Source organism: Panicum virgatum, chromosome 9K (genome assembly GCF_016808335.1).
Source record: "Panicum virgatum strain AP13 chromosome 9K, P.virgatum_v5, whole genome shotgun sequence".
Lineage (NCBI taxonomy): Eukaryota > Viridiplantae > Streptophyta > Magnoliopsida > Poales > Poaceae > Panicum > Panicum virgatum.
In genome coordinates this window covers 1,120,781-1,147,657 of record NC_053144.1, presented here as the reverse complement: position 1 = coordinate 1,147,657, position 26,877 = coordinate 1,120,781, and the positions used below count along the sequence as shown (strand labels likewise).

The window sequence follows — 26,877 nt, the reverse complement described above, 5'->3', positions numbered from 1 at the left end:
CTTGTGATGTTTGTTTCGTCCTATATACTAATGTTTCGGTTGACTTGTTCCACTCAATGCGTCCGTGGGGCACCGCGTGCCCACCGCGGGTCTCACCGGCGACGGCTTGCCCCGCCGCCGCTGCCGGCCGGAGCAGGTGGCGACGACGGGGGTGCGTCCGTGCGTGACGGCGGCTGGAGTATTGTTCCAGCACTTTTGGTCACGACTCACGACGATTCTGTTTAATAAGCTACCTAAAGCCTGGACGCTAGGTATAGCTAGTAGTAACAGTAATGTTTCCTTCATGAAAAAGATAAATAAATCTGACTTGCTACATACGTCTCACCGGTTGTTAAGAGTTATTGGATTAGTAGTTGTGTAGTTGAACAGCTTTTGAAACGCGAGGTTGACGTACCTACGACATGTACTTGCCAACCGCGACCTCTCAACGAATAAGAAATTACCTAAGCCTATGATAACAACAATTCAGCTAAGAGATGAAGTTCTAGTGAGTGAGTACATCTGATCCTCATCTAATATGCATCGTTCTAATTACTAAAAACCATCTATATATGGAATGTTACGCTAAATGAGGCCTACCATCTAATATGCCTGTGACTTGTTATGCTAGCTAGTTAGATACGTGACATTTTGCTCGTCGGAGTTTTGCTGATTAGTATTTGTATGGAATGTTATTCTTCTCATCTTATTGGCTAAAATTTCATGTTGTGTGTATACCTATGTAAGATTTGGATGAATAGTCAATATTGAAAAGATTGGCACAGTACGATATTGATTAGAGGAGAGTCAAATTGAATTGGTATAACATGTTTTATGTAGAATTGTAGATAAATAGAGTATTATTAAAAGTATTGTCAGTTAATTTTACATTTCATCTATTATATTAAAAATAAAATATGAGTATAAAAAAGAGAAATATAGCTAAAGAAATAAAACACGTCACAACTAGATGATTTATACCTGCCGACCTGCTGAGCATTTCGTTTACCCTTATCCCTCAATAGAGCTACCAAAAAACTCAAGACTCGCGAGCTATTTAAATTTAACTTGCTAAAACTCAATTCAAGCTCAGCTATACTAGGAATCAAACCGAGTTCGGGTCTAATCTAAAGCTCACAAGTCACGAGTTCCAACAATCCGAGATCGAGCAATTCAATGAAATTAAGTATTTCTATTTGCATGACATATGCACGCATCTTGCCACCTCTATTAGCTTTTCAACCATCTAAAATTTAAATAATATAGCTGGAGGCTAGAGCCTTCGCTAGCGAGCTCTGCCCGCGGCGTCCAAGCTAAATTAGCACAAAATAATAAAGCTAGCTATTGTGATATAGTTGCTTCTCAAAAAAAATAACTATTGTGATATTTTTCTCTTTTTATTTATTTATTGGATTAAATCCGTTTTTACATGTGCATCTCGTCATCTACCATCAATCAATGCTGCTGTCCTAGTAGAGTTGAAAAAAAAATTAAAAACATCTCGAGCTCAATCGACCTTGGCTCGGGATGCTCCAGCTTGAGGTGCCAGGCTCGCTTTCGAGCTCGGCTCATTGACCCCTTCCGGCTCACCTCCTCCCCTCTGTTTCTCCCTTCTCTCGGACTCTCCTTTGCTCTTCCTTCCCTGGCGGCGACGACTGGGCGAGCGGCGGCGCCATTTATCACGTCTTCGCCCAGCCCTTTCCCGGCGACGAGCATCCTCAAGGTATGCCCGCCCCTTCTCTTTCCTTCTGCTGTGCGAGACGGAGCACCCCAAACCCTAACAAAACTATTTTTGTTCGGATCTGAATCCAGTTCAATATATTACCTACTAATTTCGATGTCGTTTGCAAAAGTTATCGGGTGTACACATGTACACCCGTGTCCTATGCTGGGTCCGCCCCCTGGTTCAACTGATCTGTTGCTGTGTGATCTTATGGGTAGTATATATACATAGTCTTTTGAGCGATGCGATCTTCTTATGTTTTGATTGTTTTTTACTTGTCAGTTTGAACCTTGCATATTGGAGTGGCTCGATTTGCTTGCCAAGAATTCAGATTTCGGAATAACGCTTGCGTTCACATGACAGGGTTTACTGTTCAGTAATAGGCTAGCAGCTCTACTACTACTAGGAAGCTGACAACCGTTTTCCGAAGATCTTTGAAGTTGGTGTTGGGTGGCATTTTACTGATCTGGGTGATAGCATGATAAAGCAATTCCTTGGACGGCTCCCTAAGAAGCCGTCCAAATCTGGAGATAAGGATCCTAGTGGCAGGTCCAGCCCCTCAGTTTCACACCTGCCATTGGGTCCAAGAGCTGGAGACAGGGCGTCCAATTTGAGTAGCCAGCCACCTGTTATCTCCAGCTCTGGGCTCAGTTATGGGAGTGGCATGCATGTCGGCAATGCAAACTCGAGGGTGAACATGAATGGCGATTCAGTCACATCAGCCTTTGTGTCCTTACCAAGTTTTAAGGATGTGCCCAACACAGAGAAACAGAGCTTGTTCATCAAGAAGTTGAACTTGTGCTGCACCCAATTCGACTTCACCGATCCAACAAAACACATAAAGGAGAAGGAAATAAAGAGGCAGAATTTGGTGGAGCTCGTTGACTATATTGGCTCAGCCAGTGGTAAATTTTCTGAGGCAAGCATGCAGGAGATCACAAAAATGGTTTCTGCAAACCTGTTCAGGACACTGAGTACCCCACCCAGAGAGAGCAAAGTCGATGGATTTGATGTGGATGAGGAGGAGCCTGTCATGGACCCTGCATGGTCACACTTGCAGATTGTTTATGAGTTGTTCCTGAGGTTCATTCAGTCTCCAGAGACTGACGCCAAGTTGGCTAAAAGATACATCGATCATTCCTTTGTTCTGAGGCTACTTGACCTCTTTGATTCTGAAGACCCTAGAGAAAGAGAGTACCTAAAGATGATCCTTCACCGTGTCTATGGAAAGTTCATGGTTCATCGGCCATATATTAGGAAAGCCATCAACAACATCTTCTATCAGTTTATCTATGAAACTGAAAAGCACAATGGAATTGCAGAGCTATTGGAGATTTTGGGAAGTATCATAAATGGATTTGCATTGCCTCTTAAGGAAGAGCATAAATTGTTCCTTGTTCGAGCTTTAATTCCACTTCACAAGCCAAAGTGCATTGCGATGTATCATCAGCAGTTGTCTTACTGCATCACCCAGTTTGTTGAAAAGGATTGCAAACTTGCAGACACAGTTATCAGAGGCCTATTGAAATATTGGCCCATCACAAACAGCTCCAAGGAGGTGATGTTTTTGGGAGAGTTGGAAGAGATATTGGAAGCTACGCAACCTGCAGAGTTCCAGAAATGCATGGTCCCTCTTTTCCGCCAGATTGCACGGTGCCTGAATAGCTCACACTTTCAGGTAGTGTTTGTTCAAAGTGCTCCTTTCATCATGAATACTAATTTGTGTCCTGTTATTTCCCAATTCTTCCGTATCGTAATCTTCTTCTTCTTCATGTCTTTTCAAAGTTGATAGAAGGCATGAGCTGTACAATGAGAATCACTTCTTTTCTATTATGTTTCTATTCAAGGCATGTTACTGTAGATATAAAAATATATGCAATATGTTGTTCCTTTGAGGATCTGGAATAAGACAGCCACAGGGGATCTAGGATATGACAGCTTAGTATTGTAAGTGGCACATGATAGTTTTCTGCTCAGTTATTATTGTAGTTCTCTGTACCTGTATATTTTAGTTTACTTTTTGAGGCATTTTATTCTATTGTGTGTTTTCAAAAGCAATTTACAATTTTTTGCTAATACCACCCTAATTGATTGCTTGTTAAAGGTCATTTTGTATGGTTAGTTGGATGAGTGCTTGTCTGGTTGAGCAGCTTCTGGCTGCTGGGAGTGACTATTTTGTAAACACAGTGACTTGTGTCCACCATGGGATGGGAATTCTCAATAACCATCCGGTACCTAAACCCTAAAATGCATTTTCATTGATTGATTCCTTCAAATTACATATGTTCCAATGTACCTTGGCAGTTGGCAATAGCTGGCATCTTGTGTGATTCAAATAGATAGTAGAGTTCAGAGTACTGGGATATCCTATCTTGTTGATAAATGAGCTTTCAAGAACAGAATTGTATAGAGTTTCAGTTCCGTTACCTGAATGGTTGTTCGAAAAAAAAAATTCTGTTACCTGAATTATAGTACATCTGAATCCATATTTAAGGTGTAATTTGTCACGGTGATTTATAAGGGAGAAAATGAATGGTTGCTTCTTTTTATCCTACATTCGAAAATAATAATTCTTTATCCATGATCCTTGGTTTATTTGACCTATGCACGAAAATGCTGTGGATTTTCAGAACAGAATATTGTGAGGGTGACCCTTCATCACATATCAAATCCACAATTGTGTTCTGGAGCATTAGACATCGAAAATAACTTTTTTTTTTGCATGACTGTACATGAAGGCCTATTGATATTGCAGATGGAGAATATATAATTAATTGCCAAATGGTTACTAATGGCGCTTATTCTGGTTCAGGTTGCTGAGCGAGTGTTATTTTTGTGGAACAACGACCATATTGAGAGTTTGATCAAACAAAATAGTAGGGTTATAGTGCCTATCATCTTTCCTGCACTGGAGAGAAATACCAACGGGCACTGGAACCAAGCTGTTCGAAGCCTCACTCTAAATGTTCGAAAACTTTTCTCCGACCATGATTCTGGTCTATTCACGGAGTGTATGCGGAAATATGAGGAAGAGAAAGCCAAAGAGAAGGAGGTTAAGTCGAAGCAAGAGACCACATGGAAAAGACTTGAAGAGATTGCATCAGCAAAAGCAACAAGTGGAGCGGCAGTGCTTGTATCTCGACCGTTGCTCCGTCAATCTTCAGCTGTGTAGCGAGTCATATCATTGATGTGGTAAACAAATGCGCTTCTCTTTGTTAGTTTCTAAGTTTGGGCAAATGTTTCCTGACATGGATTTCTCGGATTGTTAGGTGTTCATGAAACATTGTACAGGGTTGAGTTGTATATACGAGGTATATTAAGGTGGGCAAATTGACAAAAGATCTGAGAAGCCAGCTGGGTTAGGCACAGTAGCATCATTTTCTTGATCCTGAGTCTTGGCTTGATTTGGCATGCTAAGATCTGCAGTTGATTGCTGTACCATTTAGCCTTGCCCGAAGTTGGTTATGATTTCTTTCACCTGCTGGTTCTGCATCCTTCCCGTGGGTATCTATTTTCGGAGAGAAAATGGGCGGTACTCGGTGGATAGAAGCCTAGTTAAAAGTCTGAAAATGAGTCATTGTTGTTGTTATTCTTGAGTCTGGCATGGGCCATCATTGTTGTAAATGGAAGTACATTTTTTCTCTGCTGAGTACAATATGAGCACGTATAGCTCGCAGAACACGTCAAGCGCATTGCATACTCGTTATTAGAAATCCTTTCAGTTCATCATCACAGCTTCAATTGTGCCTGAGAAATGGCAATTGTTCAAGATCGAAATGGCATGCATTTTGTCACAACTGAATTGCAATTCTGCTGACCCTAGCTAGCATCTAGCAAGCTGCACTGATAAATAAAGATTATTCTCTTGGTGTCAGCTAGCTGATCGATGGGAGGCCGGCGGTCACGGCTTGCCCTGGGCTTTCCTGGCAAGAAGATCGCTGAATGACGGGCGGCAGTAGGCGTCCCCGCCCTGGAAGAACATGCCGGCGACGACCTTGTACATGGCCTCCGTCATGTGGACGCCATCCCAGTTGATATACTTGGTCGGCTGCGCGCAGGCCGTGTTGACCGCCGGCGAGCCGCAGGTGGCGAAGAGGTCGAAGTTGTAGGCGCCGCCGCCGGAGCCGCAGCAGGTCTGCAAGGGCTCCGTGAAGCCGTACCTGGCGGGGCTCCGCAGGACGGCGAGGTGCGCGGCGTAGTAGTCGGCATAGGCGATGACGGCGTCCGGGTGCTTCCGCCGGAGCTGGTGGAGGCCGGCGAGGAGGCGGCGGTTGTGCGCGTAGCTCTGTCGGTTGACGGAGGCGACGCAGCTGACGTTGTCGCGGTCCTCGGCGGGCGCCAGCGTCAGGGCCATCGGCAGGCAGCCCGTCAGCGGCAGCCCCTGCACGATCAGGTACTTGGCGCCTCGCTCCAGCAACCCCTGCGTTTTTTGTTTGTTGTTGCATACCCAAGATAATCAAGAATTCATGTTTCATCCAGGTCAATTCAATCTGTACTGCTCCTTTTTTATCGAAAGAATACTGCTGCTACTTGTATTGTTCTACTACAAATAATGCACATCATCATGGAGTATTGTTAACTGAAACTGATACGGTTGATAGTTGTTTCACCGGTGCAGATGATAGTGAGAGGAGTGGTAAATGCGTGGGGCGTCATGTCCGGCCGCTGGTCGACAAAGCAAGCATGGATCCAGAAATTCAGACGAGGTACCGCACTGGCGGACTGGCCTAGCTACTGGCAGTGGACAGAGGTAGGAGTAGGACAACTGGACAGCGCACTAAATAGCAGGGCCTCATAAATAAAATCTGGCCGGTGCCACAGTACTGAAGGTTGGATGCAGAAACCGCAGGGCCTCATCAAATCGACCGTTCTAGTACTGTCCGTTCTCGGCCATGGATCCAGCCTCCAAGCTGCAAGGTCCACTCCAGCAACCAGCGAGCCTCATCTTTCCACATGCATGTTTCAGCTACTCACTCAGGTACTCCGTACTCCCAGGATACATGCATGTTTAGCATCAGTCCAGGAATTAGCTAAATACTAATTAGCATGAGAAGAGAGCCTGGCATTTGACTCAGCAATACCTAAATTAGCAAGTATATATGTAGTACAGGCTTAATACGAGAAGGATAACATGACTGTACTGTCCGCAGCAACCACAGACCCTCCTTGACTCCTTGTGTGTGCAAGTAAGATGCAGGGCCTGAGCTGGTCTAAGCTCAAAGCTATCCACACTCGTCGTCCTCTAAATTCATCTTCTAAAAGAATATTCTCATCCTGGTCATCGAAATTCTCTCCTCTATCCTCATTTCTCCCGCACTCGTCATCCTCTAAATCTATTCCCTATACCAACTATCATCTAGCGGGATCCACACGTCATATTATTTTTTTCTTTTTCCTCTCTCCCTCCCCACTCTCTCTCCTCCCTCCCTCCTCTCTCTCCCCCACCCACGGCGCCCCCTCCCCTGCTCCAGGCGGAGCGCGCGGCCCCCCGATCCCCACTCCCGGACGAGCGCGCGGCCATGGCGGTGGAGGTCGCATGGGGCCATGGCGGAGCAAAGATGCCGGCGAGCCGCGTGGGGCCCGGGCGGTTGAGGCCACGGCGGCGTGGCGAGCGCAGGTGTAGCAGATCCGTCCAAATTAAACCAGCTTAAGTGCGCTAACTATCATTTTAATGAATAATCAAGTTACCACGCACTTAAAATGGTATAATCCGGCAGTCCGTCGGGTAAATCCCGATTAAACTACTGTACTCCAGGATCACAATTGCACTAGATGTCTCGCACAAAGACAAACACAGGTGATACAGGCATACAGAGATCCTCAAATTAATTTACAACACAGGTTTTACATAAAAGCTTTAAAAATAAATTACAGAGTTCAAATATACAGCGGAAGTTTAAAACCGAGTTCGAAATACAATACGTAACTACGAACGACGATAAAAGTGGGCCTCGCATCTTGCCCACGATGTGCTGCCAACTGGCCCGAACTTCACGGAGAAGACGGGACCCACTCGACGGTCCAACCCGGAGGAAGTGGTTGTCCAATCCAGGACGCACATACCTCCTTGAAGTTAGCGGGGACACAACCTGCTCAGAAGGGTCAACAACAACCTTGAGTATACTAATACTCAGCAAGGCTTACCCGACTATGGATATACTTAGCCCATTAACTAGACATGCAAGCTTTTTGGCTCTGGAGTTCTTTTGCTGAAAGGCTGCTAGCAGTGAATCCTTACTTTCAATATTTTAGCCCCATTTAGTATATTAAGTATTACTAAATTCACCTAAGTAACTAGAGCACACATGGTGGATCAGGTTATCCTTCAGTAAACACAATCAACTGTTTCATTTCATTCTCACTTCCATCCTTTACTACGATGTGACAGAGAGATCAAGGTTCTCTTATCCGAGAGAGACGGCGAATCGATCCGATTTAACCTTACAACGTGGACCTAACTCACACGACACGTGAAAACTCCGTCGGGCCACACACGTCAACTGTTCCCTTCATCACCCCGATGTCTGAATCACGCCTGCCAAAACCCGGGTGAAGGGTCCCTCACGGCGAACTCCCGGAGAACCCGGAGGCGACATACTATCCAACACCCACCATCATTCCACTCCCAGAGTAGCAGGTCGCGATTCAAAGTATCGGTTCAAATCAGGTAATTAGCTTACCGGTTTCGACTACCTCCTACTCCCGGCATGTGATCAGTACTGTTCAAGCCTCGACCAATGTGCCAATAACGGTACGGTCCTCAACCAACACAGACGGAGACTTACTTTCCATTCATACCAAATCCTTATTTCAACTTGTCTCCGTCCGGTCTCCACTTTTCTTTCTTTCCGGGTTTATACTCGAGAACTTTAACAAGCAGCATAGCCCTATCTCTCGCGAGTGACCGGATATCACTCGTCTGCTATCGCGTTCCTACTTAGCAAAGTATTTCTAACGCCACCTACATGCTAGTAGAAACTCACAGGTACCTATAGAAATATGCAAACTAGGGTTTCATACAATTCCTATAGACGTAAATGCACAATTACATAGATAAACATGGAATACTAAAAGTAAAGGTTGTCCTCCGGGGCTTGCCTTGCAGATCAGCGGGGTTAGCGACTTCTTCGGAAGTGGGTTCGACTGCGCCCTCCTGCTGCTCTCCCGCTTGCGGCTCGTGGATCGGCTCGGCGATCAGCTCGTAGGCGACTTCGGTTTCAGCATCTACACGAATAAAATATGCCATGCATGAGACTCATGAAAAGATGCAATACAATGCAATACATACAAAGAGAGGCACGGACCAAACTCTAAAAGTATTTACGGAGCAACCTCACAACTATGGTTACGACAGAAATGGTTTAGAACTGAGGTGCAGTCTTTGGTTCTAATGCCTTTTGGCCTGAAGTGTTTCCTTCAAAACAACATCTACTAAACTACTTAGGACGACTAATCGCACATGTAGAGCACAAGGAAAACATAAAACTACGGACTTAAAATTAACTAACCACGAGAAAAAGAGATAACTACTGAAGCTAGGAACTAAATAAAGATCAAAACTTAACACGCCACAAGGATCTGGTAGCACAACTTTTCTATCATGAAAAATTACTGATAAGGAGTGCATAAATAAATTACCAACATTTATTGATATAGAAAAGTATTTCTTTTAGCCCTAGAATGGAAATCAAGCAATATTAGATCCACAAACAAGCACATAGGCTATGCACCTGAAAATTTTTCAGTAGACTACACATACAAAGAGTAATCTACTGAATAAATTTTATAATTTTTAGAGCAACGGAACAACCGGTATTAAATAAACTAGCTTAAACACAACCCAAAATTTTAGCAGGAGCAAAAGTGACATTTCATAAGCATAAGTATTTTTCTTCTGAAGATCTTGGTCTAAGCAACCCAACAAAATTTAGTTTGCATTTTTTCGCATTTTTCTATATTTTTCTACACATTTTTAAAGTTTACAGCCGAAATAATAATTTCTGGAAACAAAACAAAACAAAAAAGGGGGGCTGACAGCCGGGCCCCACATGTAAGTGGGAGCCGGCCCAGGTCCCAGTTCCCCTTCCCCTGTTTTGCCCGCTCGGCCCCGCCGTGGCCATGGCCGGCGCGTGGCCTGGCGGGCTCGCGGCGGCGCGGCACTGGCCCCCGCCAGCGGTGGCCGGCCGGCGGCACGGCCTGGCCGGACCACGGCCAGGGCGGCCGAGGAGCAGGGGCTCCCAAGCATGGGGGCGGTGCAGGCGCGCGCGCGGGGCGGCGCAGGGGCGCCCGCGACGGCGCGGCGCACCCGCCGGCGACCGGCCGGCCGGGGGAGGGGCGGGGCGCGCCTGGCACCAGGGCAGCCTGGCAAGGCCGGGGCGCGTGGCGGCGCTGCGCGAGGCCGCACAAGGGCGGCCCGCAGCGTACGCGCGGTGGCGGCACGGCGACAGCGGCGGCGCGGCGATGTTCTGGCGGTGGCGGCGCCGGGAACGAAGGGGAAAGAGGTCGGGGAGGATGAGGGGCTCGCGAGGAAGCTCACCGGGGGCTCGGTTTGGGCGGAGGATGGCCGGAGAACGAGGATCGCCGGGATGAACGACACGTGGAGGAGCTCGCCGGCGGCCACAGCGCCGGTATGGGCGTCGGGGGTAGCACAGTGGTGCACAGGAGAAGAACTGTAGTCGTTTTGATCGAAATTGACTCGCGTTTGACCGTCCAAAACTCATAATTTCACATAACAACTTGGAATTTGCCCAAAATAAAAGTTGTAGAGGAAAAGAAGATCTACAACTTTCGTTTTGGGCGAAAGTTGATTTGAGGTTCGGATCATCGAGAAAAACGGGGTCAAACACGGCTAATTGGATGTTTACTATGCGAACGCGATTAGTGCTAATGACACGCTTACGCCACGATTCGTGATTAAACACGTGATTAGCGAGCACGATTAACACAGGGGTGTTACAGTAGGGACGGCCCGGCTCCCATCCGTCCCCTCCCCTGCTCCGAGCTCGCCGTGGCCGGGCTCCATTTCCGGGTGAGCGGGGCAGAGGCGGCCATGGCAGGTCGCCGTCACCGTCGGGGCGGAGCGCGGCCGCGGCAGAGGGCGGAGCAAGGCCGCGGCCGCGGCCGCGCGGGCGGTGCGTCGCGGGGGCGTGGGCGGCCCTGCGCTCCTCCTCCGGCCTTTTCCGGCGCCCCTGCTCCGGAGCTGCCCGGCGACCTGCCCCTGCCTCCCGGCCGCATCCATGGCGGGCGTGCTGGCGTCCACGGCGCGCGCGGGCTGGCGCCTGCCCCTGGCTCCTGCGGCGGAGCCTCCTCGTTGGAGCTCGCAGAGCCCGCCCTTGCGCCCGCGGCATGCGGCACCGGCCAGGGCGGGCCGGGGCGGCCTCTACCCGCGGCCAATGGCGCCCAGGCCCGTGGTGCGCCCAGGCCATGGCGCGGCGGCGTGCTGGGCGGGAGCCGCGGCGGCGCAGGGTGGCCGGGCTGGCGTGCTGCTCCTTCCTCGCCGGCCGAGGGCCTCCATGGCGTCGAGCTCCCCCTCCCCTGCCCTGCTCACGTCCTAGTGTAAGGATCACCGGGGTGTCCGACCCTAGAGGGGGAGGGGTGAATAGTGTCGCTAATCACTTTTTAACCTAGGGCTCAAACTACTTGCATAAGATAAACCTAACACGTCCTATACATGCTAGTTATGACTAAGGTTTATCTTTGCTATTCTCTACTTACCCCAAAATACTTGCAACCTATAGCCAATTCTAACCAAACTAACTAGGAAAGTAAAGGCACACAAGATAAAGTAAATGCGGAAACATAATATGGTAAGTAAAGAGGTAAGTGCAAGAGGGATGCAAACTCCCGAGTAGACACGGTCATGTAACGTGGTTCGGCACAAACGCCTACGTCCACGGGACACCGAGGCTCTTCCGATCACCGTCTGGCACTACGCCACCAAGGCGATGCTGGCAAGCAAAGGCAAGTGCCCACAAGACACCGAGTCTCGTACACCGCCACCGTCTCTCTCGGTCACCCAGCCGAAATCCACTACGGAGCTTCTCCACCAAGGAGGGGGTCTCCTCTTCCCCCGCACAAAGTGTCGTTGCCACTCCACACCAAGTCGGAGGGTCACACGACGGATCACAAGGATTGCTTGCCGCAGCAAGACTTCTCTCAAGGGAGCTCTCGCAAGAACTAATCCCTATTACAAGCACTAAGCACTCTCATAAGTGTGCTTAAGCCTATATGATGTACAATGAAGTTCTATGGTGGTTGGAGGTGTTCTTCAAGTGTGTTATGCTTCCTTAGTCTCCAGCACTAACAAATGAGCTGTGGGGTGGCATATATATAGCCCACACACCCCAAACTAGCCGTTGGAAAAAGGCTGACAAAAAGCGCTATCACCGGTTAAACCGATGCTCCCGTTTTTGTCATCACCGGATTAACCGGTGAGTGCATTCTCCAACTAGCCGTTATACTTCAACGGCTACCTCAATCGACCGACGTAATCAACCGATGCAGCGTCGGTTTAACCGGTGAGTGTAGTTGCTAAAAAACTAACTCTCTGGACAACTGCACCGATGTTCACCAATATCTAGCGTCTGTTCACCTGGTGTATAGATTTTGCCTCAGCTGCTGAGTTCATTGCACCGACGTATTCAACATTCCTGGCATCGGTTCAACCGGTGTTACCAAAACTCCCAGACGTGCTCCAAGTCAATGCACCGACGTATGTAATTTTCTTAGCGTCGGTTCAACCGGTGATACTAAAATATCTGTCTTATTGTTTTGACTTGGTTTCTTCACGGTCTCTTCAATCTTCGAATCCTTTGGACCGAAGAGGGCCTAGCTATGCCTATCTTCTCTTTGTCATCACTTGAACCTAAAAGCCTGAGAATGGTCATCTTAACAATCATATTAGTCCAAGTGTTGTGTGTGTCATCAATCGCCAAAACATTATATTGAAATATGGCATGAGAGGCCATTTTCGCTACACCCGGTATGGCTGGCAGGACGGCGGCGTGGGGGCCAGGCACGGCGGCGCCCAAGCGCGGCTCCGCTCGTGCCCGAGCTCGCCGCCGTCACCTCCCTCTCCTGCACGCGGCCCGGCCTGGAGCTCGTCGCAGCTCGGCTCCGCCGGCCATGCCGCCCGCCGGCTCCGGCCCTCCTCCGGCCGCCCCTCCCAGGCTCCCTCCGCCGGCGTGGTTGCTCAAGCTCGGGAGCAGCGGGCGGGGCTGCGGCCGGACGGAGCAAGCGGCCGCCGGCGGAGGCGGAGCAGGCGGCATGCGGCCGGGCGAAGCAGGCGGCCGCGGGCACGTGCAGCCGGAGTGGCAATCCCCTTCTCTCTCCTCCCGTGCTCCGTGCCATGTCGGTGCGTACCGGAGGACTGCTATCTCCGCTTGATTTGGGGGACCTCGCCCCGTCTGCAACGATTGCGGATTGTTTACCGTCCCCCGCTGCAGCTCGTTGGTCCGGTAAATGTTACTCCAGGAAGGGGTACCGGACCCCGGTGCAGATAGGAAATGCAGTTAGGAAGAAGCAGGTAGATAGGCCTGCCCAATATTCCTTCGAGCAAAGCTAATGATTTAGCATATTGTTGGTTGTAAAATTCTATTCAGCCCATCTCTTAGCCTACTAGTATAGTAATTTAGCTCTCCATCATTAATACGTGGCCCACTTGTCTATCTCACAAGATTTCTTCGTTCTTGTGTTAAAGCTGATTGCAAGTTTGCAGCTCATTTCTCCTCTTCTTTTTCCTCCACCTCAACATTTAGTCTGATTACAGCCTGCTATAATACTTGCTCTTCCAGAAAGAGTAGCCGCAAATACAAATGGAGGCCAGACCAGGCCGGCACAGTGGATTGGACAGTAGATAGAGGAAATTAAATCAAAGCTGAGCAAAATTAATGCACCGGTGGCCGGCCTCTGAAATGTAAACCAAATCAAGTGTTCTGACATGGACAGCGCGAGATGCATGCGATCAGATCAGGCGTCGTTAATGCCCACACTAACCGCAAATCCGAGTACACTCCGCTCCTGCTACGTTTAGCTTGGATCACTCCACTGATGGCCGTGTTTGGTAAAATCCACGCACGTTTCCCGAAAAAAGAATCTCGTATGCATGGAGTACTAAATGAAGTCTATTTGCAAAACCTTTTCAGGGATGGGTGTAACTTTTCGAGACGAATCTAGTGGCGGTAATTAATTGATGATTTGCTACAGTGATGCTACAGTAACCATCCTCTAATCGCGCGGTCAAAGGCCTCATTAGATTCGTCTCGCTATTTACACGGGGGGTTGTGGAGGTGATTTTGTAATTAGACTTCATTTGATACTCTAAATTAGCGGTCAAAGCGTGCTACAGTAATTCCATGAAAAAAACCAAACACGGCCGATGATGTACTACTACGTTACTTGATGACTCTGCTAGAAAATATCTCATTAGTACCGGTCGGTCGGGAACTCCGGTTTGTACTGATTTTCCGACCGGTACCGCTCCTCCGGTACTAAGTGCACGCGCACTTAGTACCGGTCAGCTGGCCCGGTACTAAACGGCATGTTTAGTGCCGGTTGGTAATACCAACCGATACTAAACTGCTGGCCACGCCAGCAGCTAGGCCGAGCAGTTTACCAACCGGTACTAAACGATTTTTTTTCTTTTTGATGCTTTATATTTGTTCTCTTTTCCTTTCAATTTCAATTAATTAGTATTAGCAGTCGTACTCGCAGCGATTTGTGTATTCGTACTCGTACTCGTATCTAGAATTCGTATTTGTATATAGAGTAAAGCAAATAAAAAAAATTATATACATACATGGATAAAAGAAATATTAGAAATTATATACATACATGGATAAAAGACAATAATATTTACAAGGATGAATTCTCATAAGTTTTTTCCGACAAATTCTTCAATAATTCTAATCATCTGCATCGTCATCGGCACCGGCATCCTTCTTGCGGCGTTTGTTGAGTTTATCAGCTCGAGCCACACTTATCATTGGATCGGAATGAAATTCAACTTTTGGATTTATCACCTCATCCAACAGGAATCCAAAGAGTACTTCTTGAATTGCCCTGATTCTTTCCGGTTCGATGAGGTTCTCTTTCATTCTCCAAATCTGTCAACAACAAATAAACACCAATAGTTTAATTTAGTACCTGCATGAAATAAGATACAAGAAATTGTTACTAATGTTATACGTACTTCGAAGTTTTCTTGTGTCACCCTCTTGGTATCTCTGCAAAAAAAGTGCATGTGCTCACATACGTAGTATCCGCAGAGGTTGGTTCCTTGTTTCTGTCTCAAACATTATATACATATATACATATATACATGTTATGAAATATTCATGATGTTTGAATAAATGAAAGTAGATGTGCGATATTCGTACCAGCTTGTTATGGTTGAATTCAAGCTCAGTCGGTGTTGACACGACTCCTAATTGTGTTTTGAGGAACCAAGACCATGCCCTTTGCATGATGTCTACGAGATTTTGATATAATTCTGATGGCTTATTCAAGGAGTCCCACACAGTAACTCGGGACCGATCGATTTCGATCACAAGTAGGATCCAGTGGAAACTATTGATACATACATATGGATACAAGAAATGTTAGATATATACATTTATTGGCTAGTTGAAGTGACTCAAAAAGTGAAAGGACTCACTTGAAGTTGTACGGCAACAGAATGAATGTGCGATCGTGCTGCCCTTTCAAGGACATGACTAAATTATTCTCGGTCCGATTAGTATATTGGCGTACACACTCCTCATGTATAACATTCAAATCTATGAAGCCAACATTGTAAATCCCGCTCTTCCGGCATTCTTGCATTTTCATCCTGCACGATTACAAATAAAAGGAGGGAATGAGAAATCTAAACGACTTAGTAGAGCTAGAGTATACAATTGACAGAAAACACTTACATAGACCATACACTGACGAGGGACTTGTCTAGGGCGTCTTGATGGTATAGAAACAAAAAATGGTCAAAATCAATCCAAATGTCATCCATTCCCCGATAGAAATGGGTATGTTTAATTCGAGCAGCTAGCATTATATATCCCTCTGCACATGCTTTCAAGTACCACTGATGTAACTCACGCATTCTTGTTGGTAGGATGTCAATCAACTCTGGCCACATCAGAGGTTCCCCCCCAGTACAAATGGCTTTCTTCCTGCCCCTTGGTGAACCGGGATTTTTTTCCTGACCTAGGAGCTGAGCTTTTGTGAGGTTCGTTTCATTGACAAACTCAGCAGTAGCTTCATCCTCTTTTGAAAGCACTACTAGAGGGGGTACGTTTTGTTTGGGTTGTTCGCCGAGCTGGGGGACTTGGTTGTACCTCCGATTACTCTTCTTCTCCCATGATTTTGTAATCGAGTGGTCATAGTCCGACATCAGTGGAGGCTTTGGTTGGCACATCATGGATAGATAGAATTTCTTCCCTGCTGGATCCACTGGTTCCTTTGGCGGAGGCTTCTTTGGCTACAACTGCTTGCACACATCTTCTTGCACCCAAGCATCCAATTCCTCTGGAGTCATTTCGTAACCTGACTTCTCTGGCGCGGGCTTCTCTTTCTTCTTTCGTTCTTGGGTCTTCTTATATCTTGGAGGTGGTGGTGGCGGCACCCAAGCAGATTTCTTCTTCTTTGCGGGGCGAGGAGATGGCGGAGGCGGACTAACACTAGGCTCCCCGGAAGCGGCCGGTGACGGCGATGGACTAACGCTGGGGTCCTGGGCTGCGGGCGGTGACGGTGGATCCACACTGGGCCTCGGAGACCCTTGAGTAGCTGCCGGTGACCTCGGAGACGGGCTAGGATCCCTTGCTGCAATTTTTATGTACTGTTTTTTTTCCAACAGATCCAAGTGTAGAGGGCCTGTCCTAGTTCCTCTTCTCCATCGCCTCCAGGGATCTCGAGGTCGAGGTCTTCCCATCCTTTCTCGACACGGTCAACCGTGACTCTAGCATATCCTTCTGGAATCGTCATACCATGGATTGTCCCGCCTTGAACAGGGACTTCAGCAACCCCGTGAGCGACTACTTTCAGTTTTTTCCTTAGCGGAAATAGAAGCTCACAGGGGGTCCTCACGGCGATGTCGTCCACGGGGTAATGTTCCGCAACCGTTTCATCTCGATCTGTGGCTAGGTGTTCCGTTGAAGCGACGCTGCTACGACGCTGCGAGCCGACGGGGCTAGTCTCCAGCTGAGTCGTTGATCTGGCTTCTGGTGGTTGCTGTTGGCTAGCTGTAAGTGCACCTTCGATCGAAGCAACCCGTTCTTCTAGGGCACGCACCTTCTCTGCTACTTCAACCTTTCTTCTCTGTCGGCTTCGATACGTCTCTATGTCGCCACTGAAGCCATGCTTCCATGGAACTATGCCCATGCCTCGCACACGTCCTGTGTGTTCCGGTGTGCCAAGAGCGTACGTCAGCTCGTCTTTCTCTCTGTCTGACTTGAAGCTGCCTTCGGACACGACCTTTAGTGCCACATCGAGCCTGTCGGCCGCTTCCCTTATGGTATCGCTAGTGACGAATGACCCATCTTCCATATTCAATGAGCCTCCATGAGCGTAGAAGTAATGTTTTGCTCACAACGGCCAGTTGAAAGTCGCCGGTACGATTCCTCTGGCAACGAGATCGTCTTCCATCTTCTACCATTTCGGAATCGCCGACGCATATCCTCCTTGCCCAAGATGATGGAAGTGGTTCTTTTTCCTCGCATTCTCCTTGGCTTGGGCTATCTTCTTCTCGCTATCCTCGGACGACTTGTACTGCATGAATGCCTCCCAATAAGGACGTTGATTCTTGAAGTTTTTCTCGAAGTCCGGCATGAGTCCCTTTTTAACATAATCTTTGTTCAAATTTTTCTTGAACGTCTGAAAAGAAATAGCCATCTTCTTCATGACCCAATGCTTAAACAGTTGTTCTTTGTCCTCCAGAAAGGTGAAGTGTCGTTTGACATCTGCCCATAACATTTCTTTCTCGGTCTCGGGAACGACGTCAGCATCGATATCTGTGGCTTTACTTTTCTTCCATAGCTTGAAGCTAATGGGAATGTGGTCCCTGACATAACATCCACATTGATTCACCACCGTCGTCTTCACACCCTTTCGAAGACTTTGGTTCACCGTTAGGATTCAATGAAGTGATAATAGTGTGCCCCTCCATGATTTTCTTCGACCCTCGTTTCCGTTTTGGTTTCCTAGTCGATCCGGATGCCTAAAAAATATGTATTTAATACGCATTGTACTTACATACAGAATTAATGCGTATGTTTATATATATAAGCACAAATTGTTTATACCTCTGCGCTATCATCTTGCACAGTCGTTTGTTCTGTCTGGTTATCATCGCCATCGCCAGTATTGTTAAGGTATTGGTTGTCATCGTCCTCGGCAGCATCCTCTTCGTAGTGGTGCGTGCCCGTACCAATTATGTCCGCAAGAAAGGCCTCGTCGTCATCATGGTGAAAGGGTTCCATTTCGTTTCCTATGTGAATCAACATATGTTTGATATGCAATTTTGTACTAATTGACAATGTATAAAAAATTTACAAGTGCACCTTCAATAAAGCCGTACAACGCATACAAGATCAAAATTTCTAAAATTTACATCATATACATCTTATATAAAATGTGCCCTGGAATTTTATAAAATGTGCCCTAAATTTTTTAAGATTTTCTACTAATACACAATTCAACCTAAGCAATATAACTTCAACAAAGCTGTAAAGACATGAAGATTTTTGTACAATATACATAAGCAATAATTTTCCATACATTTTCCATAAATTTTCATAATTTCTCTACATTTTCCAAAATTTTTCATAATTTCCCCACATTTTCCATAATTTTCCATAATTCCTCTACATTTTCTATAATTTTCCATACATTTTCTACAAATTTCAACAAATTTAGTACAATTTGCACAAATATCTATAATTTTCTACGAATTTTCTAAAATTTCTACAATTTTCACTATTGCGTATAAATTCCAAACATTTTCCTACTATTTTTATTATTTCTACGTATATATCTACCAAATTTTTACAAATATCTACAAATTTACTATAATTTGAAAAAATCTCTATAATTTCCACTATTTACTTCATTTGTATAAATATCTACAAATGTTCGACAAATTTATTATAATTTTTTACTTGAAAAATATTGTAACCGTTCGTACTATTTTCTATAAATTTTCACAAATTTGTACAAAAGTTCACAAATTTCGTCGATTTTAACAAATGTTCACAAAGTTCATAAATATCTATAGACATTCCATCGATTTGAACAAATTTCTAACAAGTTCATCAATTTTCTGCAAATTTCTAACAATTAAATATCTTTGATGACGTCAGCACGTACTCGTGCTGACGTCGGCCCCAGTTCTCACAAATGGCGATGGCGGCAGTAGCGGCGGCGGCGTTGGAGGTGGCGGCGCCCGAGATTCCGGATCCCCCGGACGACGGCGCGGATCGAGCAGCGGACGGCGCGGAGGATCGTAGGAGGGCGCGTGGCGGACGGCGCGGAGGAGGGCGGCGCGTTCGAGGCGGCGTACGTCGGCGCGCGCGCGGATCGTGCGGTGGCCGGCGCGGAGGTGGCGTTGCGGACGGCCCGGGGCAGCGCAGGAGCCGGAGGCGGAGGGGGCCGGGAGCCGCGCGGCGGCGAATGGCGGCGTGCGCGCGCGAGGAGGCGCCGGCGGCCGGCGTGCGCGCACGAGGAGGCGCCGGCGGCCAGCGTGGAGATCGGGGGCGCCCGCTTCCGAGGAGGAGAGGGCCCGGCGTCGCGGTGGAGGAGGCAGAGGCGCGACGGGGCGTCGGCGCGAAGACGGAGGCGCGGCGGGGCGGAGGTGGAGGCGGAGTGGCGACCGGCGGCAGCGGCGGCGGCGAAATCGATCTGGGCGGAGGCGAGAATTGAAGGCGAGGGGGAACGGCCGGGGCTGTGTTATATATACAGGGGTGCCACTTTAGTACCGGGCCAAGGCATCGCCCGGTACTAAACTGGCGCCAGCGCAGATTAGTACCGGGCGTAGCCACGGCCCGGTACTAAATGACCACATTTAGTACCGGTTAAGGGCATCGCCCGGTACTAACCTGCCCCATCTGGCGGGAAAATTTTCACGTAGCATTGTGTCTAAATTTTTTTATATCTGTTTCAATTGTGTTTTCTGTGCAAACTATTATATAAATGCATAAAAATTAAAATATAAGTTATTTCATACACCATATATTACATCAATCACTTGGTTACATGAACATGAAAGTATAACATAATGATTACACATCATTGTTTAATGGAACGTTGACAATCTTTCTTTTTACGAATGTCCCTTGATCATGATCGAGGCGTAAATAAGGAGCGTCCTCTTTGGACAACAGGATGCTAGGGTCAACATCGACAGAGAATGGAGGACGGTCGTAAAACTGATCAAAGTCTTCTTACTTGTCCGAAATGTCTTCAACTCCAACGATTTTTCTTTTTCCTAGAAGAACTATGTGGCGTTTTGGCTCGTCGTCGGACTTGCCTTGATTTTACTTAGGTTTTCTTGCAATATCCTTCACATAGAAAACCTGCGTCACATCCTTGGCGAGGACGAATGGTTCGTCTTTATATCCAATCTTTTTGAAGTCCACTATTGTCATTCCATACCGGTCTATTGTTACACCGCCACCTGCTCGGTTCACCCATTGGCATCGAAACAAAGGAATCTTCAAGGGGCCATAGTCAAGCTCCCATATTTCCTCTATGACACCAAAGTAGCTGTCCTTATTTCCATCATGGCCTATTGCATCAATACGCACACCACTATTTTGGTTCGTGCTCTTTTCATCTTGGGCTCTTGTGTAAAACATATATCCATTGAACTCGTATCCTTGGTATTGCATGATTGTGGCCGATGTTCCCCTAGCAAGCCATTGTAGTTGTACATCAATCGTGTTGTCACCTATGAGTTTTCTTCTCAGCCAAACCGCAAAGCTATCTATGTGATGACGTGTAATCCATGCCTCAGACTTCCCTATGTTTTCATATCGGATAATATTGATGTGCTCATCCATATATGGGGCCACGAGGGATGAATTCTGTAGAACGGTGAAATTTGCTTTGCGAATTTCACTTTCAGGGATGTGCATATTAGATTTCTTACCTAGTGTGCCCTTTCCTTCCAATCGCCCATCATAGCGTGACATGGGGACCCCAATCGGACTAAGTTCATCAATGAAATCAACACAAAACTCAATGACCTCATCTGTTCCATAGCCCTTGGCGATACATCCTTTTGGCCGTGAACGATTCCGAACGTACTTCTTTAAGACTGCCATGTATCTCTCGAAAGGGAACATATTGTGTAGGAATACATGGCCTAAAATGTTTATCTCTTTCACAATATGAACCAGGAGGTGGGTCATAATATTAAAGAACGAAGGTGGAAAGGCCATCTCAAAACTGACAAGACATTGGACCACATCATTCTGTAGCCTTGTGAGCTTATTTGGATCGATTGCCTTCTGCGAAATTTCATTAAGAAAGTCACATAGCTTCACCATTGCTAATCTTACATTTTCTGGTAGAATACCCCTCAACGCGACTGGAAGCAATTGGGTCATCAAAACGTGGCAATCATGAGACTTTAGGTTTGTGAACTTTTTCTCTTTCATATTAATTCTTCCCTGCATATTCGAGGAGTAACCGGACGGTACCTTCATACTGTTCAAGCAATCAAACATGCTTTCCTTCTCCTCTTTGCTAAGAGTGTAGCTAGCAGGACGTAAGTAGTGCTGTCCATTTTCTCTCTTCTCAGGACGTATGTCTTCTCGTTGTTTTGTTTCTTTCAAATCACATCTTGCTTCTAGTGTATCTTTTAACGGCCCATACGTACCAAGGAATCCTAGCAGGTTCACGCAAAGATTCTTTGTCAAGTGCATCACATCGATTGCGTTGCGGACCTCCAGGACATCCCAATATGGGAGCTCCCATAGTATGGACTTCTTCTTCCACATTGGGGCATGGCCGTTTTCATCATTCGGAACTTGTTTGCTTCCACGGCCCTTTCCAAACACGACATGGACATCCTTCACCATCGAGAAAACACGCTTCCCGTTTCGGAATATAGGCTTAGCACGAGTTTTTGGTTCCCCTTTGAAATATTTTCCTTTTCTTCTTAAGGGGTGGTTGATGGGAAGGAATCGACGATGACCCATGTACACGACCTTCCTACAATTTTTTAGATACAAGCTGTCGGTTTCTTCTAGACAATGAGTGCATGCCTGGTATCCCTTATTCGATTGTCCGGACAGATTGCTAAGTGCAGGCCAATCGTTGATGGTAACAAAAAGCAATACTCGCAGGTCAAAATTCTCATGTTTGTACTCGTCCCAAACACGTACACCTTCCTCCTTCACAGCAGCAAAAGTTCATCAACCAACGGTCTTAGGTACACGTCAATATCATTGCCCGGTTGTTTTGGGCCTTGGATAAGCACCGGCATCATCATGTACTTCCGCTTCATGCATAGCCAAGAAGGAAGATTGAATATACAGAGGGTCACAGGCCATGTACTGTGACTGCTGCCCCACTCGCCGAATGGATTCATTCCGTCCGTACTTAAACCGAACCTTATGTTCCTTGGGTCGTTATCAAAATCTGGGAAATCTCTATCCACGTTTCTCCACTGGGACCCATCCGCAGGGTGTCTCAGCATCTGATCTTGCTTACGCTCTTCTTTGTGCCACCGCATCAATTTAGCATTGGATTTATTTCTGAAAAAATACTTCAAACGTGGTATTACTGGGAAATACCACATCACCTTAGCGGGAACTTTTTTCTTGACGGGCTCCCCGTCGACCTCACCAGGATCATTTTACCTGATATTGTACCGTTTTGCATCACAGACAGGACAAGCATCCAATTTCTCATATTCTTCGCCTCGATAGAGAATACAATCGTTAGGATATGCGTGAATTTTCTGTACCTCCAATCCAAGAGGGCAAACAACCTTCTTTGCTTTGTATGTTGTAGAGGGCAGTTCATTTCCCTCTAGAAGCATGTTCTTTACGATTCCAAGTAGCTCCTCAAATCCCTTATTGGTGACACCATTAGCTGCCTTCCACTGCAGCATTTCAAGTGTGGTACCCAACTTTGTAAGCCCCTGCTTGCAATCTGGATACAATAATTTTTTGTGATCCTCCAACATCTTCTCAAACTTCTTTGACTCCTTTAAAGTTTCACAGTCCCTTTGTGAATCCACTAGAACATGACCTAATTCATCAGGTGGTTGGTCTTCTGCTGCATTTTCTCCAGCCTCGTCCATTTCTTCAGCATCGTCCATGGGTTCATCTTCAAAGGCTCCCGCTTCATATAGATGAGCCCAGTCTCTAGGTTCACCGTGCTTGGTCCAAAGAGTATAGTTATCCATAAAACCATTTTCATAAATGTGGGCGTGTAGAGTGCTCCTCTTAGAGTATTTCTTTTTATTTTGGCAAACGCGGCACGGACAACACATAAAACCTTTCGATGACTTGTGGGCCTCCGCCGCATCGAGAAAAGACTTTAGACCATTAATCCACGCCATGGTGCACCGGTCGCCGTACACCCATTGTCGGTCCATCGATCTACAATTTTGAATTAAGTAACAACATTATTTTACTTGTATTCATATCATTTAAATTGGCACATAACATAATGAAATACAAAAGCCATTTTTTGCAAATTTAACATTGAAATACAAAATTAATAGAAGTCCAAATTAATAAATACATGTTGCAAATGCTTTTTTTCAGGGTCACTTCCTCTAAAACCATCGAGGATTTCATTATTGGGACCAAGACAGTACTCCTTCATCGTGTCCTCATATATACCGCACCGCATCGTGGATATCGATTCTAGCCCCAAATATCAGAGTTTTCACCGAAGGATCAAGGTTAACGACATATTCATGATCCGAAACATACATTTTTTAAACTTCTCGATGATTTCCATATGAGCCCCAATAAATACATCATTAGAGTGCCAAAATAATGCAACTAAATGCATAACAAATACCAAATAATGCATTCCACAACACATACATAGATTCCACAACACATACACATTTTATTCCACGACACATACATTCCACAACGATCACCCCCACCGGTGCCACTCTCTCCAGCTGCTGAAGCCATATTTTACTGGAAAACACTATTATTTTTTACAACATTATAAATTCTTACAATTACAATAAAATCTGAATAAATTAATTAAAATAAATCACATTAATTTGCAAATTGATTGAAAAAACTCTTACAATTACAATGTAAATATGTACATCATTATATCCTCGTATTCGAATTGCACACACACTTACAATGAAGTCTGAAATGTAATAAAATTAGAGTTGCTATTGAGGTATTAATCATCATTGTGTGCCGTGCTATGTCACAGCTCTCTCTAAGCCCTTATTCTTCGGTGGTCTTGACCTCACCCTATCTACATAATGAAGGGTCTAGAAAGAGTTGTGACAGAGCAGGCACAATGTGACTAATGCCCCAATAGCAACACTACTTCGTTTACATTTACACTTGCTGGTAAGTGTCTTTGAATTACAATGCAAAATCACATTAATTCTCAATCAAAAAACCTGAATAAATTAATTGAGAGAAATCTCTAATTAATTGAAATAAATCTATATAACTCCTAATTATTTTGACACCCTTCAGTTCTAGGAGAACACTCTTTTCAATATCCAGAAACCATCTAGAAGAAGAAAAAAAACTTTATTTCGGAAAATGTATATGTCGGTAACCTCGACCCTGCGGTGATGACAATGCCTTTCGGGGGGACACGGTGTGGTACAAGGATGTCACCAATCGGCCAGTCGCAGCACCAACATTTCCAGTTAATAGGAACACAGCACTAGGCACAGGCAGCGTGCTCGTTGATATGCTCTCAGTGCAACAACGGCCACGCTGACTGCGTCAAATGCTGTCTTCGTATCAATCGGAAGCGCTGGTGATGTGACCAGCCGATTCGCGACGTCCATATAGCGCATAGTATTTCCCCGAAAGGTAGTGTCATCACTATTGGATAGAGATTAACGACGTATACTTGTTTCGAAATAAAGATTTTTTTAGCTTATAGATAGTTTCAATGTGAGCCTGAATAAATACATCACTAGAGTGTCAAAATAATCAATTCATAATAAAAAAATCTATTATAATTCTTTCATTAGTTCATTATAAAAAAATTAACTATCCACATTATGGTTATATCTACTACAATCACATGTTTTGTCTACACTCATTCTAAAAATTTCTACTATCCACATGCTCATCTGAATCTAAAAATAAAAAATGTGCTACTGTCATTTGTAATATATAGAAAATGATTGGAAAATATGTCTATAAATTTTTTATATTCAACCTAGCCAATAAACCTACTCCCACATTCAAGTCATCGGTTCTATATATCTCAAATCATTGCATAAATCAAAGAAATCATACGCATCATCACTATTTCTAAAAGTCACAAATTTCTCTAACTACTGAGCATAAAACGAAGAATAAAGACTATCAATGAAGAGAAGATGAAGTTGCAAACCTTTGGCGTACTTGGATAACTAGAACACTCACTAAAACTAGAACAAATGGCGGCAACTCTCTAAGGGAAGAACAACCTCGAGCTCGAGCTTCTCTGGTGAAATGGCACTGGCTCGGGCTCGGGGAGGAAGAAGGGTGCCAATTTATAGTGGGCGCATTAGTACTGGCTGGTGGCTCTAGCCGGGACTAACGCGACATATTTAGTACCGGCTGGAGCCACCAGCCGGTACTAAATTTCCTCGCGGCAGTTTAGTATCGGCTGGTGGTTCCAGCCGGTACTAAACTATCACTAGCTGTCGGTGGCGGATGTCAGAGCCTGTCGGTGGCGGACTTTAGTACCGGCTGGAGCCACCAGCCGGTACTAATAGGCTCCTAGGGCCACTGTTTCTTTGGCCCGGTACTAAATTTGCACGTTAGTACAGGCCAAAGCCGTGACCGGTACTAACGACCGCGGACGAATGTGCGTTTTTCCAGTAGTGTGATGAACTAATTAATCTCGATCGCATTGACAATTATTTCTGAAGTTGCTAATCTTAAATTTCTAATAAGGCCAGTATCAGTAGGAGTGTCATGGACACAGATAATTAGATAACCGTGCCAGATGAGTTTCATGGTGATAAAACTTTCCTCACAATCCATAAAACTCCATCATTCTCTTCTTGCCACGTCAGCAAAATTGATGATATTTAATGTCATAAAAACTTTCTATGAAATCCCCATTGAAATCAATTGGCCTAAGGTTCAATATGGTCATCGATCGATAAGCAATGCTAGTTAGTAGGTAACTACTCTGGCTAGTAATAATAAATGACGCTGGCGGCGACGATGGGCATGCATACCTCTTCGAAGGTGGTGAGCCTCTGGACGGCCATGTCGCGGACGATCTTGGGCGGGATGGTGTCGCGGGCGACGACGGTGTAGGCGTAGTCGTTGGCGCCGATCTCGCCCACCCAGAAGAGCGCGTCGCCGACCTTGTTGTTGGTCTTGCTGCCCTTGTCGTTGCCGGCGGCGGCGCGGAGGTGCGCGTCGAACCACCCCAGCTGCGTCATGATGGACTGCGGCGTGATGTCGAAGCTGAGGTTGTTCCTGGCGAAGAAGTCGTGCTCGATGGCCGTGGCGCCGGCCACCGCGAAGTTGACGCCAACTTCTTCTGCTTGGTCCGCCGCCGAGGTGTTGGAGGCGGCGGTGGAACCGTGGAAGAGACAGAGAGGTAGGGCGGGAGGAATGAGGGCAGCTTGAGCGCCTCCGCCAGGAAGTCGACGACGAGGCGGCCGTCGGAGTAGCGGTTGGTGGAGCGGTGGAAGAAGGTGGCGCCGTAGGGCGGGCTGGACACGTAGCCGAACGAGTAGGGACCCGTGGTCGAGTGCGTGTTCCCCGTGTCCGTGAACGAGTCGCCGAACGCGTACACCGTCCGGAAACGGCGGCGATGCCGGTGGGGCTGCGGTGGCCGGAGCAGCCGCCGTACTTCCCGCCGCCACGACGATGGCAAGCGCGAGAGGGAGGAGGAGGAGACAACTGTTGCTGGCCCTGGTCGCCATCCCCATCGATATCGCCGGCCGGCGCTAGGAAAGCTTCTCGCACTTGCCAAGTGGACCGTGGTAGCTTGCATTG

The 26,877-nt window shown here is 46.5% G+C and overlaps 1 protein-coding gene and 1 pseudogene across 5 annotated transcripts; one reads left to right on the top strand and one right to left on the bottom strand.

The window, feature by feature from the left end:
• The first annotated feature begins 1,486 nt into the window (after positions 1-1,486).
• On the top strand, positions 1,487-5,431 carry LOC120649126 (serine/threonine protein phosphatase 2A 57 kDa regulatory subunit B' theta isoform-like). 5 transcript variants are annotated; one of them, XR_005665167.1, is made up of 5 exons: positions 1,494-1,702; positions 1,985-3,380; positions 4,515-4,894; positions 4,972-5,041; positions 5,087-5,383. XR_005665167.1 is itself a non-coding variant. In XM_039925829.1 (4 exons), exons 2-3 carry the CDS (start codon positions 2,181-2,183, stop codon positions 4,872-4,874), a joined length of 1,560 nt encoding a protein of 519 aa, XP_039781763.1. In that variant the 5' UTR covers positions 1,494-1,702; positions 1,985-2,180; the 3' UTR covers positions 4,875-4,894; positions 4,972-5,395. The 5 variants fall into 5 exon arrangements, 3 of the variants coding, with proteins under 3 accessions (XP_039781763.1, XP_039781762.1, XP_039781760.1); XM_039925829.1 differs by having other exon boundaries at positions 4,972-5,395; XR_005665168.1 differs by having other exon boundaries at positions 1,487-1,702; positions 2,066-4,894; positions 4,972-5,383.
• Positions 5,386-26,877, bottom strand: LOC120649127 (annotated as a pseudogene).

Coding starts and splice junctions, on each gene's coding strand:
- LOC120649126 (XM_039925828.1), top strand. CDS start 2,181: ATGATAAAGCAATTCCTTGGACGGCTCCCTAAGAAGCCGTCCAAATCT. Junction 3,381..4,514: donor TGAATAGCTCACACTTTCAG/GTAGTGTTTGTT, acceptor ATTCTGGTTCAG/GTTGCTGAGCGAGTGTTATT.